General features: G+C 42.6%; 1 protein-coding gene across 2 annotated transcripts; it reads right to left on the bottom strand.

Moving 5' to 3' along the window:
• Positions 1-1,451: 1,451 nt before the first annotated feature.
• slc25a55a (solute carrier family 25 member 55a) lies at positions 1,452-15,812 on the bottom strand. 2 transcript variants are annotated; one of them, XM_060845616.1, is made up of 10 exons: positions 15,697-15,812; positions 11,235-11,342; positions 10,520-10,645; positions 10,183-10,238; positions 6,089-6,179; positions 4,982-5,100; positions 4,700-4,892; positions 4,092-4,246; positions 2,968-3,043; positions 1,452-2,724 (listed from the first exon to the last, which is right to left on the bottom strand). In XM_060845616.1, exons 2-10 carry the CDS (start codon positions 11,252-11,254, stop codon positions 2,571-2,573), a joined length of 990 nt encoding a protein of 329 aa, XP_060701599.1. In that variant the 5' UTR covers positions 11,255-11,342; positions 15,697-15,812; the 3' UTR covers positions 1,452-2,570. The 2 variants fall into 2 exon arrangements, with proteins under 2 accessions (XP_060701599.1, XP_060701600.1); XM_060845617.1 differs by having other exon boundaries at positions 4,700-4,889.
• Between the last annotated feature and the right edge of the window lie 451 nt (positions 15,813-16,263).

Here is a 16,263-nt window from a genome sequence, read left to right as displayed (position 1 = left end):
AGACTTTGGCAAGTAGCTATGGTGTTAGTGGAGTCAGACAAAAAAGGTAACAGACATTCACATTTGACAAGCTGCTGCAACTGTAAGCAATATCAAGTTTACTGTGTTCCAGGCTTAACTTCAAGGAATAGATTGTACAGCTCAGGACAGATATCCCTAGTCAAATTCCTAAACTGCCAAAGACTTAGATTATACTACATAAACCTGTTCTCTGGTTAACCCATTGTCTACCATATAAGAGCATCTGAATGACGTAGCTAAGATTTTGATTTGTTCTAATCTACAGTCTGAACATTTGACTACTTTAAGACCATTATTCATAATATTTAGCATGCAGGTTAAATTTGGATTTGTACTTCATCTTTGATATACTTCTGATAACTTAGATATTCAGCACAAGATGAGTGTAAAGAATTCAGGATTTTTTTTATATGTTGGGTGGGATGATAAAGGTTGGAAGTGTACCTGAGGGTTTAAGTACTCCCAAAAGTACTAAAAGGGAAATAAAAGCATTTAGAAGTTTAGTTCCAGTTACTATTAGAATGAGCCGTGTCACAAGATTGAATCATAAATTGATTTGTTTTATGCAAGTTTGCGGAATCTTCCTTCAATGAGACCCATTAGTCTAAAATTAAATCTACCTAAATAGTTGATGCAGTTCATGTATTGAAACAGCTGTTGCAAACTGAAACCAAATATGGCAGAAATACCTCCACCACATTTTGGCTCATTCTCTGCAGGTGTTCAATTACACTAATCCTGCTCTGGCAAAGTACAGTAGCATTGCTTTCAATGTTCGTTAACTTATACAAAAATCAATGCATTTGATCTGGGTCAAATACTTGCTGGAAGTATAAAAGAATAAACATTAGCAAAACTGAAGGCCACGGGATTGGAGGGACAGCAATGTGTAGATTTGATAAGTCACAAAGCCAACACAGATTACCCACTCATTAGGTGGACGGGTTATACGAGTCAGTGCATTATGCTGCATTTGCTAACAGACAGGACTCAAACTGTAAAAATCTGGAGCAACTGCAAGTTTCCAAGTTATTCAAAAAGGTAAAAAAAATCTTGATTACAACAGCCAGTTGATTGGACAGAATGCAGGAGAAAGGAAAATCAGATCTTAGCCTGGTTTCTAGTATTTTCTCAAACTGATGAGTGGGCCTCACTGTGTGCAGTGAGTAGGAATGCTTGCTCCACAACCCAAATCTGGAACAACAGACTTAAAGCAACAACAGGAACAGCAATGCAGTTACATCAATTAAATGACCTGTAGTAATAACAGAAACCTGAGGGGTGAATGGAAGAGTGAAGCCCACCTATGGAATAAAACTGCGAGAGGGGGCAATACATTCAAACAGAGGGATGAAACAGCATAATTAACACATCACCAATATTTACCACGTCTACACAGACTGCAGCACAATGTAGTGAAACAGACAAAGTAAGGTTATAAAAAGTTTATTGTCACAGTTCCATTTGAATCTGTTTGTATACAGTTTCATTTAAATATGTCATTGGAAACATTTGAAAGTGTTTGACCCAGTATCAGTACTTCATGTAAACCAATTCAATGGCACAGAAGGCATTAGTTAAACATTAACCAAAGGCACTTTGTATCATGACATTTATTATAGTAAAACACTAGAGACAAGGATCGGTTACACTTACAAAAGTTAAAATGTCAGACGTGTGACATTGCTTTCTTCCTCCATGAAGTGAATGCCAGTTGGCAAGGTAAGTGCCCATGGGATCCTAAATTGTTGAGAATCCAGTCTCATATCTGAGACCTCAACATGGGCATTTTGCTACAATAGTACCAGTGAGAATGAAGTGCTCGGCAGCAGATGGTCCTCTGCCATAAACTTACTATTCAGCATCTTGGCTGGTCTGCAATCTATCTTTGCAAATATCTTAACACAAAGTGGTAATCTTAGGAGTAACAGCAGAATCATGTGCATTGTTGACACTGAATTCTGTATAGCTAAACAACAAAACTGTTTTGTTCAAGTATTTCAAAAGAGTGGTAGAATTCTTGATCCAGAAGATATTCAAGTCACTGAAAAACATTTCACATTTATCCTGCAGTACATAACTGAAGTCCAATCAGATGTTCCTATTGTGAAATTAAATCACTTGTGACTTTATCTGGAGTTTTTGTTTCCCCAAACATCTTTTAAAAGGGTCTCCAACCTCAAAATTGAGATTGACTTTGACCAATGTATAAAAACGTTAAGTAATTTTTGTTCCAATTCTTCACAAACCCAAGAAAAGTGACTGAGGAGCTGGAGGGAAATGCAAGTTTGGCCCCTGTAGTTTAAGGTTTTACAATTAACTTCCCAGAACTCAACAGTCTCAAAAATTGTTCAGCTAGCTTAAGGAGATGGGTGACCAATATCTTTTATCCTCCAAACAGTATTCCCATATTCACAACCACTTCAGGATATGAATAAAAGGTAAAAATGAGTGAACCTTCCAGCAGCTGCTTCAGGCTCTTGGTTCCTTGTTTGGCATTTTCCAGAATACACAGTCTAATGTGGTCAGTCCTTCAGGAATGGATGTAATTAGTACACCTCAAACCGTGAAAATCCCAAGACGAATTCTCCTACTCCTACAAAGTAAACCATCTGTGCAATGCCAAAGAGTGGTGCAATGACTAGTGCTCGGCAGCCAGATCCTTTCAGAAATGCAGAAGAACCCTCATTCACCCAGATTTTCCTGTAAGGGACAGGATAGAATTAATTTCCACAAATTGTGACAAACATGCTAAAATCAAAAATATTACCCTACTGACCTAAAACCTGAATAAATGCTTTAAGCTCCTGTTAATACTAAAACTTTTAGTTTCTAGGATGCATGCAGCTCAGCTCTCATCAGGGACCAGACCCAGTTGGGGTGGAATTCTGCTTTCTAATTGAAAGAAAATCTCTTCCTCAAACATGTTCATGTGATATTGCTCACCTTGCACAGTCAACAATTCCACTGTAGGTTTCTTCATTTGCTCCTTTATGTAGTGACTGAAATCGTGTTTTGATCACTAAAAATGAAAATACAACAATTTACTGTCAGCAGCTGGATTCAACATTTTTATAATCACAGCTTAAAATCAAATTCCTGTTGGTTTCATGAAAATGATTGGGTTTCAGGAACAGAGGAAGTATTGAACTGTCTTTAACGTTGTTCTGCTTTACCTTTCTGTAGAACCTCTAGCTAAAATAAATGAACCTAGGGAGAGGTGGCATATATCTAACAGACAGGAGGCACTGTGCTATCACCAAGTGCTGCATTTATTTTTAAAGTTATTGAATTGGAAACATCCACAACAATTGCAAACAGAATGCTAAATATGGAATAAACAGATTCAAACACTACAAAGTTCCAGGTCAATAACCAATTGTTTGTATAGACCAATGTAATCGCTTATTTGGCTGAGGAGCTGGAGTAAAATTTTACTCTCCTGAAATCAAATTTGTTTTATGCAACCAACAGGTCAGTCATCTCAAAGCTTGTCTGAAGTTAATTCTATTTGCATTGCTCTAGTCTTAATTTATTCCATCGTCAGTTCAGCTTTAATGCAGAAGTTCCATTCCCAAGCAACCCAATATTAAGAAAATCACATAACAGCAGCACCATTTAAACTCATGGGGCCAGAATCACAACCAATACACACTTTGTAAGTTCACACGAAAGAAACAGTATCCCAATTAGTCAATCATATTTGGCTAATTCACATTAAGTGCACATTGTATAGGAACAACCTGCAGGTGCATTTATCTAGCACCCCATGACCCCTACATGCCTCCAAAGCTCTTTCCAGCTAATGCACATTTGGGAAAATGTAGTCATTGTTGTTGCACAAAGGGAAGATTTGAAGTTGCTCAATAATTGTGATATTACAAATATCAATAGCCTGCACAAGGCAGCAAAGTCACAGTATTCTTGGTGCCAATTATTTGACAGCTCCCAAAACAGCATATGCTAATCTATAATCCAATTGGTACAGTAAAGTTATCCCAATAACAAATTCAACTTGCGCCACCCATTCAGCTAGACAAAATTTGTTAAATTCAACAGCAGATACCTACCATCACATGGGTTGACAGCTACAGCAGCTACAGAACCAGCAACACATCCTGATAAAAATGAATGGAAGAAGGAAGCTTTCCCATCCAATGAATTTTGTCCAAGTTTGTTCAAATTGGCAAACAGTGGGAAGTAGATGACAGAGAATGGAACATCCCTGTTCATAAAAAGAATTATTAAATTAATCGAGCACATTTGTATAAAAATTGGTTAAGACTATTACTGTTGCTTATCACCTGCAAGATTACAGTACATAGTGCAATACATTCAACATCCTAACCATTCAAAAACAGAAGACTTTGCAAGAAACCATGAAGGATCCAGGCACCTTAAAATATAGTCAACCTCCCAACTGAACACAGCAGAGGGAGAAATCACAAGCTGGATGTGTAAAATTTCCTGGCAATGATCATTTGTCTATCCAAATACAGATAGATTTGAGAGCATTTTCAATCTCAACATTAAAATGTGAAGGAGACTAAATAATTTGCTCTAATATCACTGTTTTTGCACATTAGTAAAATCTCAGCAGTAATGTTCTTTCTCCCATAGTAGATTGGGGAATGAGTGTAAATACGTTAGTAACATTACATGCATACAAGTAATTTACCTCAGTATAGTGGCTCCTAATCCTTTGTAGAGCCCTCTGAACCCTTGAGAGTAGAATAAATCTTTGGCAATCTGGGTAGCAGAGATTGGCTTGGTAACAGCAGGGCCAACATTATAGGCCCGACTCAGTACTGGGTTGGTGGCAATAACTTTCGTGGATGAGCTCGAAGGCAAAATCAATCGCTGCTGAGCTGCTGCAGAAAACAAAAATTTAGTATCCTCACTGACTAATGCAATCCACATTGTGGGAAGGACTGTTAAATTGAGTAAATTGACAAGTTACCTAATCTGCCAGCATCTTGGAGCTGGATTTTCAGCATCTCCATAGGAGTCGTGACAATAACCTGACAGATTCCTGCCCCACAACCTGCCAGCATTTCTTTGAACACATTTAAGCCTTTACTGAAAAACAAACAAACAGATACACATTCAAACAGCCATGCAAACCAAGATGCCATACACGACACTAATTGAACAGTGCGTTTGTATTGACAAAAAACCTCAAATGTAAAGACATTTCATACATTATAACAAGATTCTTAAATAAAAAGCTCTACAACTTTGTTAAGATCAAAGCCTTTGCAAGGTGGTACACAAAGACCCACTTAGAGAGAGAATAGTTAATATGTAATGCTATAACATACAGGTTGACAGTAAAGTAACTTTAGAGTCATACAAATGGAAATACACCCTTCAGTCTAACTAATGCTGAACATAATCCCAAAGTAACCTCATCCCACCTGCCTGCTATTGGCCAGTATCCCTCCAAATCTGTCCTCTTCACATACTTATTCAAGTACAAGTCAGGGACATACAGCATGGAAAGAGACCTTTCAGTCCAACTTGTCCTGTCCCTGCGGATTCCTCAACAATTTGCCCACCGATGTCAGACTCACTGGTCTATAGTTCCCTGACATGCCCTAACCTCCCTTCTTAGCCAGTCTCCAGTCTTCCAGCATCTCACCTGTGACTATTGATGATACAAATATCTTAGCAAGGGGTCCAGTAATCACTTCCCTAGCTTCCCAGAGTTCTAGGGTACACCTGGTCAGGTCCTGAGGATGTATCCACTTGTGTTTCAAGACACCCAGCACTTCCTCCTCTGTATTATGGACATTTTTTCAAGATGTCACCATCCGTTTCCCAACATTCTATATCTTCTATGTCTTTTCCACAGTAAACACTTATCCTAAATGTCGTAATTGTACCCACATCCATAAGTACCTCTGCGTGTTCATGTCACATGTGAACCCCACCCTGTGTAAACCAATTTGCCTCCATATCTTTAAATGTCTCTCCTCACCGTAACAATTAAAATTAGGAAGCAAGCCAAATGTTTTTGCAATTTAACATAGCTAACCTATGAACTTCAATTTATGATAAAACATACCCATTTTTTGACAAATATTGACGGAAAAAGTCATTTGCAGCAAGTTTAATGGCCTTCTCAGGTGTTACCAATGTCAGGTTCACAGCTGCACCTGTCAAAAAAAATTGAGTTTTATTTTCTAAAGATTAATGTGGTTTCCATTCACAGATTATACTAATATTCATAATTATTTTCTCTCCTGGTTTCAGCACAACACAAAGCTTAAGCAGCTTTAAAGATTAATCTCTCGAGTAGCTGTCTGTGGAGCCAAGTCTTTCAAGTATCAGACCATCTGCCATTAATGGGACTTGTTTAACAGAGAAAGAATACCTCCATTAGCAAACATGTGTTGGTACCTAGCTGGGTGAGCAAAGTTAGTCATGAATAATAAAGTCTTGCGGAATCAGTATTAGTTACCCTCAACTTGAAATGTAGATAAAGAGGAATCTCAGGTGTAGCAGAAGCTCTGGTTTTACAATACTTCCTCCTGCAGTTCTTTGGTGGGGGGAGTAATGTTCCAAGTGCTGTAAGTACCTGTGGTAAGCACTGCCTATTTAGAAACTACATAATCTCTACCCCCACCCAAAGTATGACTAATTCAGTTTCTTTCATGAACTATATAAGCTCACGGGTCAGACTTGTCTGATGACAAAGGACCACAGTAGGGTACATCAGGTCCCAACACGAGCATTGATTATTGATCAATGCCATTATGCCATCCAAGCAGCCTTGGGGCATGAGTCAGAAGGTTCAGGCCTACGTGTCCTGGACACGCCACAATGTCACAATTTCCAAACCGTGGAATTAAATATAAAAACACAAGGCTAGGATACAACTCAATTCGCCCCAGTTGAACAGCTTTCAATAGGGAATTTAAAGGAACCAGCAGGGGTTTTCAGGGATCCAATTTGATCCGATCAATACAGCAACGGAGCAAAAAAAAAAATTGGCAACAGTGTGGGAACTACAGAAAATGTTAAACAGAGCTAGATGGGTTGATGTCTGAAAGGTCAGACATCTGTTTAATAAATTGGAAATGTTGATACCCCTTTTGAAATGCTGCAGAAGCTTTAGTGCTGGCTTACTCAGGATTGAAAAGAATACAGCAGAACATCTGTGAAATGCAAATATAAAATACAACATTTGAATTAATTATGTAAATGTATCAAGAGGATAGCAAGAGACAGAAGTATCAGAAGGGACAAATAAAGTTATTTTTAACATATTTCGATACTGCATGCAGACAAAACAATTGCTACATGAAGCTGCAGCTGAAGCGTGATTGACAGCAGCAAAAGGAAGGATCCAAGACTGGAATATGAAGAACAGGTGAAACAATGAAGACTCCATGAAATCGAATTGATGACTTGTTTTTAGACTACCAATTTCTAATGAGGAAGATACTCCAACTGAAATGTCACCAGGTATGGTGACTATTGACAGCAGTGAAGAATACATGGTATTCTGAACAAATGTAGCCCAGGGCAATGGGAGCCCATTTCTCAGCTCTAACCGGTTGCTGATTTTGCCAGTGAAAGCTATATCAATTTTGTTTTGTAGCGCCCTGAAATAGCTCAAAGATCAGTTGGATCTCAAGCTGAAATGCAACTTGTACCAGGTTAGAGCGCTCAGGTATATTATGGTGTCAACAATTGAGAACAGGCTGAGGAACTAATTCACTATCCACATTGTGATTTGGGGAAGGGTAAGGTTTAGGCTCAGCTACGATGCCTGTTACTGTAAGATAATTGCATATGCTGCCTTTAGCATGATGCCAATTTCAAGGTAAATTATTAGTGCACAAAGAGTACATTTTTGTGATGCTATGTAGGGCCACTCAACTTGTGAACTGACGGTCCTCCCCATTGCACAAGGCAATATAATAAATGCTGCCCATTTAGACAGCCACAAAAATCTCTACGATTTCACAGAGTTTCTTTGCAAACTAAGGCTCAGTGAAGATACAGTAGACAGTTTCCTTGAACAGCAAGTTTGGGGGGGGGGGGGGGGGGAAAAGAGAAGGGCAGATGTGGAAACAGAAAATGCAAAGTGGAATCTTTGCCAAAGAATTTAAAACATACAGAAAAAAAGAACAAAATGGATCCTAATTACAAAAGTAATGATATGGTAAACCATTTAATGATAGGATCCATCGTGGCTTCGCCAGATCGGCTAGCCCTCAATATCCTTGGCGACCGTCTGTAACATGAAAAACAGATACAAGCAACAGCATTTCCTCAATTTTTTTTAAAAATCAGTGGACACTCGGCATTAATATCTCCCTTTGTTTTCCATTTAAATATCAATATTGGGCACGGTTTCATGAGTTTCTGACTGAAAATACCTCAACAAATAAGGCATGTCTTCAGGAGACCAAATTCTCAGTCATTGTGTATGATGAGGTGGCATTAATCAGATTTAGGATGAGTAATTGAGCAAGGCCCACAGGTAGGCTTGCAGGGATGATGCCTTAGCTATGCAGAACACAGGCTAGGTCTAAATACCTGGAAATGTATGGCCTTCATTGGCAATAGCTTCCCAAAAGGGCAGTGTATTAGGCATTGCCTATTCTTCAATAACTTGCACAAACGCAGAGCTCCCTGGTACCATAACCAAATGGTTAGGATTCACATACAAGGCAAGGTCAAATGCTAGCAAGCTGCTTGGCCAAAGAATAAAACCAGAGCTCACTAAAGTAGGAGATGAGGTTCTAACACACTCATTCCCCAATCTAACAATGTCTGAGTCAAGCTAGGACCAGTTAACCCAACAAAAACCCCAGAATATAGTTTACCTCAACTATGACCCCATTTCCAGCCAGTTCCAGCTTTTTCATTTCACCTGACACTAAGTGGCTTCACAAAGCAAACTGGAAAGGAACCCAATAGCATGACAGTGCCCAGTTTCCCTAATCTAATAGACCTTATTTCAGACATTATTCAAGTTTGTTATTTCACCCCCTTCTCAAATCAAAACTAGCTGAAGAACCAAAGGCTATTTTTCCAAACAGTTTGAATGCAATTATTTCATAAATCTGACCAGAGAGACTCATCACAAGACTTTTACTACACACACTAGGACACATTGAGTTATTGGTTTTATGATAATACATTGTACATCACAAGCCTCACTTCTGCCTAATGTACCCAGGAATATCCAATTCAACATAATTAACATCTTACAATGTCATCTCTTCCACACAAGCCTACCTCCAACCCCAGAAAGGGGCTGTCACCAGTCTTCGACAACATCTTTCTCCACAACATTCATGAACTCCAAGGAAATGGTTGCTGAATATGAACTGAGCTTTCAAGCTCAAACCTGCCTAGTTGAAGCAACCCGATCACAAGCTCTGTCTGTGCTATTGGTCTCCTCTTCACAGGAAAGATCAAAAGGAGTGGACATCAGACTATTGTTACAACAGGTGGGGATTTGGCAGTGATAAGATAAAGCAGAACCTATTACATTTAATAGCTTAAGAATATTAATCTCCTGAAAACATGCCCATTACTGTACAGTCCTCAAACATTTACATCAATGCACTTGTAGATTAGCTACAAGCAACAGCATTATGCTAAGCAGCCTGGCATTGCCAAGGAACCATAATTAGTCTTTACTAAAAATGTCTAAACTGATTTGTAGATAAATTCACTGGATGAGAATTATGGCTCTAATCACATCATATCAGGTGGCCCAAGTAGTTACACAACATTCCAAAGCCAAGGGGTGGCAGGAAGTTCAGAGCCTTCACTCTGGAAACCACCTGATATTGTCTGCTAATGAAATGGCTTCTTGGAAGGGACACTAGTCGTGCTGCTGAATCCCAGAAGTCAACCCACCAGGGAAGGTGGTGAGAATCTTACAAATGTGTAGCACTTTAATTTGAATGGTGACACTAATGCTACTATATTCAAGTGACATTGAACTTTAGTAAAATTTAAATTTGTTTATTGGAAACTGAACATCTGAGAATGGCATTCTCAAAACAGAATACCTACACATGCTGGAGTATGCTACGTCAAGGAACCGCAGTGTAGATATTTGATCTGTACATATAGACGTATCACTGTACACTAGTTCTAATGCTGAGCAGAAAATGGAAGTATAATTCTTACCTCTGTACATTCCAAAATATCCTTCAGAACGCACAGTCTTAATTAGACAGTCCATCCTTTAAACAAGATAAAAGATAATTATTACAAGGAGCAACTCAAACTCAGGTCAACTGCCAGAGGTTTCAAGAATGAAAGGCAAAATTTGAAACTGGTATCCACTCCAGTTTTTAAGTAATTACAATTTGAAAAATGCTTAACTACTTTCACACTTTCTTTAAAAAAATCATAGATTGAACAGCTGCTTGGTATTCAAGCCATTACTTCAACTGTTAGAAGACTTTGAAAGGTAAATCACTAGCCCACATTGGAATGGTGTTGAAGTACAAAGCTAACTTACATGCTGGTGTAGGTACGCTGCCCATTCCTTTGGTTCTGCAGCCTGGTCTTGGCCAGGTCTACTGGAAAAACACAAGTCACTCCTATCAATCCAGCAGCTCCACCATTGATGAGTTTAGCAGGAAGGCTGAATGTTGGAACAAAAAGGAACCAAACAGTTAGTTCTAAAGTTGCAAACTGCATATTGAAAATAAAACTTGTATTTTCATATACTAGTATCAAATATCCAAAGCTCTCGATGTTTGAACAAAGGAGGATTAGAGGAAAATTGTAACCTAACACTACAGGGAGACCTGGAGGCCTCAAATTTAATAAGTCTGCATGATTTAACAGAGTCAAGTAGGGACAAAATCACCACAGGTTACTGGAAGGCATGGGCAAATGAAGGTACTCAGCTGTAATCTCAAGACATCAAAATGCTCAGAAAACAGTGGGCTTGAACCTCAAGGTACCTATTCTTGCAGATGCGTTTCTGGCTGCCGGCAGCACTTGAGCACGTAGGAGTAATATTTCAATAGTTCAGTAAAACATAGCATGCCATCAACTCATGTGGAGTGAAGGTTCGTGTGAAACTACACTCCATCTAAAGTACACATGCACTTGTTACCCTTTGCACAATTACAAAATACAAACAGTACTCAAAAGGGCACATTCCCACTACTTGAGGTGGTAATGAATAGTGACAAATTTTGCTTCCCAAAGCACAAATCACCTACCTGATTTGGTGGTTGGACATATTCTTGGTATTCTTCAAAGTATGCAGAAACAAGATGGATGCAGAAGTCCACACAACACAGTAGTTACCACGAAGTGTAGCTTGGTTTCTGCAAGGGGAGTGTTTATCATCAGCATATTTCAATAATCAACTCATCGGCAATACAAGAGTCAGGTGCAGGTAAACCCAGAACTCACTTAACAATCAGATCTGACATGGCCCAAATCAGAGTAGGAGCATGATCACCTAACAAAATTCTACATTCAATCCCACAGCTGCCAGAGATCAAATTGTTCTGGTAGCCCATCCCTTCACTGTTCAGTGGTTAGCACTGCCACCTCACAGCATCAGGGTCTCCGGTTCAATTCCAGCCTCAGGCGACTGTGTGGAGTTTGCACATTCTCCGTGTCTGCATGAGTTTCCGCCACGTGCACTGGTTTTCCCCCTCAGTCCAAAGATGTGCAGGTTAGGTGAATCAGCCATGCTAAATTGCCCAGTGTTAGGTGCGTTAGTCAGAGGGAAATGGGTCTGGGTAGGTTACTCCTCAGAGGGTCAGCGTGGACTTGTTGGGCCGAAAGGCCTATTTCCACACTGTGGGGAATCTAATCTAATCTTAAAAAACTGCTGTGAAATCTCAGAACATCCCACTTACCCCAGTTACATGTTGGGAATTTTTGTCTGCTGTGGTCTTAATGAGTGATCACTGGTGAATGAGTGAATAATCCCCAAATAAAGCATTGTATAAAACATTAATAACTATCAATAAATGCTTGATTTCACAAGACAGACTGCGTCAAGTTGTAATATTCCATGACATCTACGAAGAGGTAAAATGGAGTATGGAACAGTGCCTAAATGTGATCTTGTTCCAGGACGCACAATCCTAAAACCAGCAAGCTATTAAGTTGCAACTACTTTGCAATATGATCTCTACCTTCAGATCACATAACCCTTTAACAGGGCAGATTCTAGCAGGATCTTGTGATTATGCCACAAACACAGGGTCCAGAATGCTTAAGTTCCACTCCTCTTCACAATCAAAGCGTAGTGCGGGAATTAGCTTTTATCTTGCACTAACTTGGAGAATGAGCAAAATTTATTAGACTAGAGTTGTCCAGTAAGCTACCATCCATTCAAGTATAGCTTCTGACGTTTAATTACTTGCTGCTTTTTAGTACATTAGAACTAATCTATCCATCCATGCTCAGCAACATTGCCAGATCCATAGAAACAGTTAGAAATCACAACACCAGGCTATAGTTCAACTGTTGGACTGTAACCTGGTGTTGAGATTTTTAACTCTGTACACCCCAGTCCAACACCAGCATCTCCAAATCATGACTACTGTCGAAACAGAGACTGCTCTCACCAGCACAATTTCTCTTTGTTAGAGCAAGAAAAAAAAAGCAATTGTAGTTTATGAAACCTACCTTGATACCTTTCCACCATAAAGGCAATAACAGCAGCCACAGAAATAACAGACACCTCAGAAAGGGACTTCCCAAAATTTCAGAAACCACAATATTTCCAAGTTTGAGCAACAACTTATTCCACTAAGTGTAATTTGTCTTAGCATTTGATTTCTTGGAAGTATTTTCATGGAAAGTTCCAACAACCATCAGTGAACAGACTTACATACCAAGTCAGTTATCTAATCCAAAACAAATTCTAATTTGACAATTCTATACCCCAATAAGTGTTTAACATTGCTATCAATTCTTAGATTTGTGTTTGGAATATACCTGCACTTTAAGAACATGATACCAGAAACTTGGTCTTTAACTAGCACCTTATGAACCAGCACTCAAACGGAGAAAAATTATACAAGCCATTACTATAATTTACTGTAGCATCACAACCTCTGCAATGATAGGAGTCAATTGGGGGTATGAACAAGGTTCTCTACCAACAACTTTTATTTAAGGGAAAGTTGCAATTTTATTTAAGTGATGTATCCTGTAAATAAAGTAGTGATATGCATATCCACTTCACGGTTTCTATTAGCATTTCTACATGGACTGTGGGGATCTTGATCAACTCGTATACTCCTGCTCCCATAGGTGCCAGTTAATAAAAAAAGTTTGCTGTCCATGCATGGGAAAATGTATAAAGCTGTGTCATCCATGTAACAGAAGTGACAGTCATAACTTGTGTAAAAGCACACTCAGGATGTGGTAACCAAGTGTTACTATATTTTCCACAGGAAGTCCCCGACATTCACTAAACTATTTTAATTCAATCAATTAGTGCTACAGCCTGTCACCTTCAGTTTACCCTTGGATCAAAATAATTCCAAAACTAGAAAACAATTAACAGAAAACTATGCGGTCAACTAACCAAAACGCCAGCCCCTGGAATTGCACTGCGCAACATCTAATGCACTAATACCGTTGCTTGAGCAACCAATGATTACCCAACACTGTACACTCATTTACAGACATGTAACTGAATGCAGATACTCTAACAGTTCAAAAACCGACTAAGGAACTAGATTTATGACTTGCTATACGAATTGTACAGTATTAACCTTCACATAGCAAATTTGAGACACTGATCATATGACAAAAGTTCACTGCCCAATTTACCAAACAGTAGTCTGGGAGTTGAGAATTGCACTCAACTACTTCCCCACTTGTTAAAAACTGTACTTTACTACACTAGATACCAAAGTCAAGGGACTCAACATCCTTTCTTTACAACTGCTTTTGGCACATACAAGACACAAGCCACTTAGCATGCAATAGTAACGCCTAACACAAGTATAAAGCCCAACAGCTTCTCAACACTGCACAGTTTGGAACCTAAAGGCTACCAGATCTGACCAGAATGGAGGCAGCCACAACTGGAGTTCACGACTATAGATGAGGATGGCAATCAGACAGTGACATATCCACACTCTCTACCAGCAAGGTACAGGAGAAGCACTGAAACAATTCTGACCCTCATTAAAAATGGGCACTTTAAGGAATTATCAATGAAAAGGAACAGTTACTAACTTCTTTCTGACCCAAAAAGTCAGCCTAGTTTTATTTCCGGGGGGGGGGGGGACAGAATGGGATGTGTGCGCACACCCCAATTGTGTACACTAACATTTTGTAACATTTTGATTTTAAAAGGAGGGGAATTCCACTGCCCTGAGTCACTTCCTTACCTGGGAATGGCGTAATGTTGCCAGGTGAGGAAGTGATTGAGACCTGCAGGATTCCGATGGTGCAATTTCGGCAATTTAAATTTAAATCACCACACAGGCGCTCCCCCCCCGCCCCCCCCCCCCCCCCCCCAACCCACACACAGGCGCTCCCCCCCCCGCCCCCCCCTCGACCCACACACAGGCGCTCCCCCCCCGCCCCCCCCTCGACCCACACACAGGCGCTCCCCCCCGCCCCCCCTCGACCCACACACAGGCGCTCCCCCCCCACTCCCCCTCGACCCACACACAGGCGCTCCCCCCCCACTCCCCCTCGACCCACACACAGGCGCTCTCCCCCCCCCCCACTCCCCCTCGACCCCCACACAGGCGCTCCCCACCGCCCCCCCCCCTCGACCCCCACACAGGCGCTCCCCCCCCACTCCCCCTCGACCCACACACAGGCGCTCTCCCCCCCCCACTCCCCCTCGACCCCCACACAGGCGCTCCCCCCCCCCCACTCCCCCTCGACCCCCACACAGGCGCTCCCCCCCCCACTCCCCCTCGACCCCCACACAGGCGCTCCCCCCCCCTCAACCCCCACACAGGCGCTCCCCCCCCCTCGACCCCCCCCTCGACCCCCACACAGGCGCTCTCCCCCCCCCCACTCCCCCTCGACCCCCACACAGGCGCTCCCCCCCCCGCCTCCCCCTCGACCCCCACACAGGCGCTCCCCCCCCCGCCCCCCCCTCGACCCACACACAGGCGCTCCCCCCCCGCCCCCCCCCTCGACCCACACACAGGCGCTCCCCCCCCACTCCCCCTCGACCCACACACAGGCGCTCCCCCCCCGCCCCCCCCCCGCCCCCCCCCCCCTCGACCCCCACACAGGCGCTCCCCCCCCCCCCCCTCCCCCTCGACCCCCACACAGGCGCTCCCCCCCCCCCGCCCCCCCTCGACCCCCACACAGGCGCTCCCCCCCCGCCCCCCCTCGACCCCCACACAGGCGCTCCCCCCCGCCCCCCCCTCGACCCACACACAGGCGCTCCCCCCCCCGCCCCCCCTCGACCCCCACACAGAGACCCCCCCGCCCCCCACACGGAGACGCCTCAACCCACACTTACCGACAAAACAGCCCGGCTCCAGTATCACCACAAAACCGGTGAGTGTGGGGAGTATTTACCCCCCCCCCCCATTACACATCGGGGAGGTGACAGGAGAGAGCTGACAGGGCAGGATTACTGAGAGGCAGACACAACCTCCCCTCACCCACCCACCCCGGGGCCCTCAGCGGACAGATAGCCCGGTTCCCAGGGCGGACGACAGCGATACTCACCGCCGGGTTGTGACGGAGCAGTGCCCTAGACTGTGCTGTGTGACTCCGGGCAGGGATAGACTCAGCAGCCGTGCAGATGTTGTCGGGGCGGCGGCCTCCTGTCAAAAGAGCGCGCCCGCTGCCCGCCGGCTTGACACCATCTGGGAGGCGGGACCACTCACCGCCCCTTGGCCAATCCGCGCAGCGCACCCCCGACCCTCCGCCATGTCATTGGATATCCACCTTCAGGAGGCGGGACTAGCTTGCCCAGGCCCGCCAGTCAACATCCACCGCTGACGAAGCGCGATCCTATTGGCTTCCACCCGGTTCATTGTTCAAATTGATGCAGCGTAACGGTTCAACTCCCAGCCTGGCCAATCACAAAGCGACGGGGCTTTGAACCAATCAGATTGCTCCAATCCCCCTGCATGTTCAGCGCGTGATCCCCAGCGGTCAGGGGTGAGAGAGACAGTCACTTGCATCACGTGGTTGTGGGCAACAACATCATAGTACACAGAATTTATCACAAAGGTTTACAGTGTGATATAACTGAAATTACAGATTTGAAAAAGACTTGGACTATTTGTT

The sequence above is a fragment of the Hemiscyllium ocellatum genome, chromosome 26, assembly GCF_020745735.1.
Source record: "Hemiscyllium ocellatum isolate sHemOce1 chromosome 26, sHemOce1.pat.X.cur, whole genome shotgun sequence".
Taxonomy (NCBI): Eukaryota; Metazoa; Chordata; class Chondrichthyes; order Orectolobiformes; family Hemiscylliidae; genus Hemiscyllium; species Hemiscyllium ocellatum.
Note: the sequence above shows the minus strand (reverse complement) of the source record. Positions and strands in the feature narration are given on the sequence as shown.

Excerpts from the sequence above, each read along its gene's own strand:
- slc25a55a (XM_060845616.1), bottom strand. The coding sequence starts at position 11,254 with ATGTCCAACCACCAAATCAG. Across the intron at positions 6,180-10,182 it reads ATATTTTGGAATGTACAGAG|GTGCAGCTGTGAACCTGACA; the intron begins GTAAGAATTATA and ends TTTTTTTGACAG. Across the intron at positions 5,101-6,088 it reads CAATATTTGTCAAAAAATGG|TAAAGGCTTAAATGTGTTCA; the intron begins GTATGTTTTATC and ends TTTGTTTTTCAG.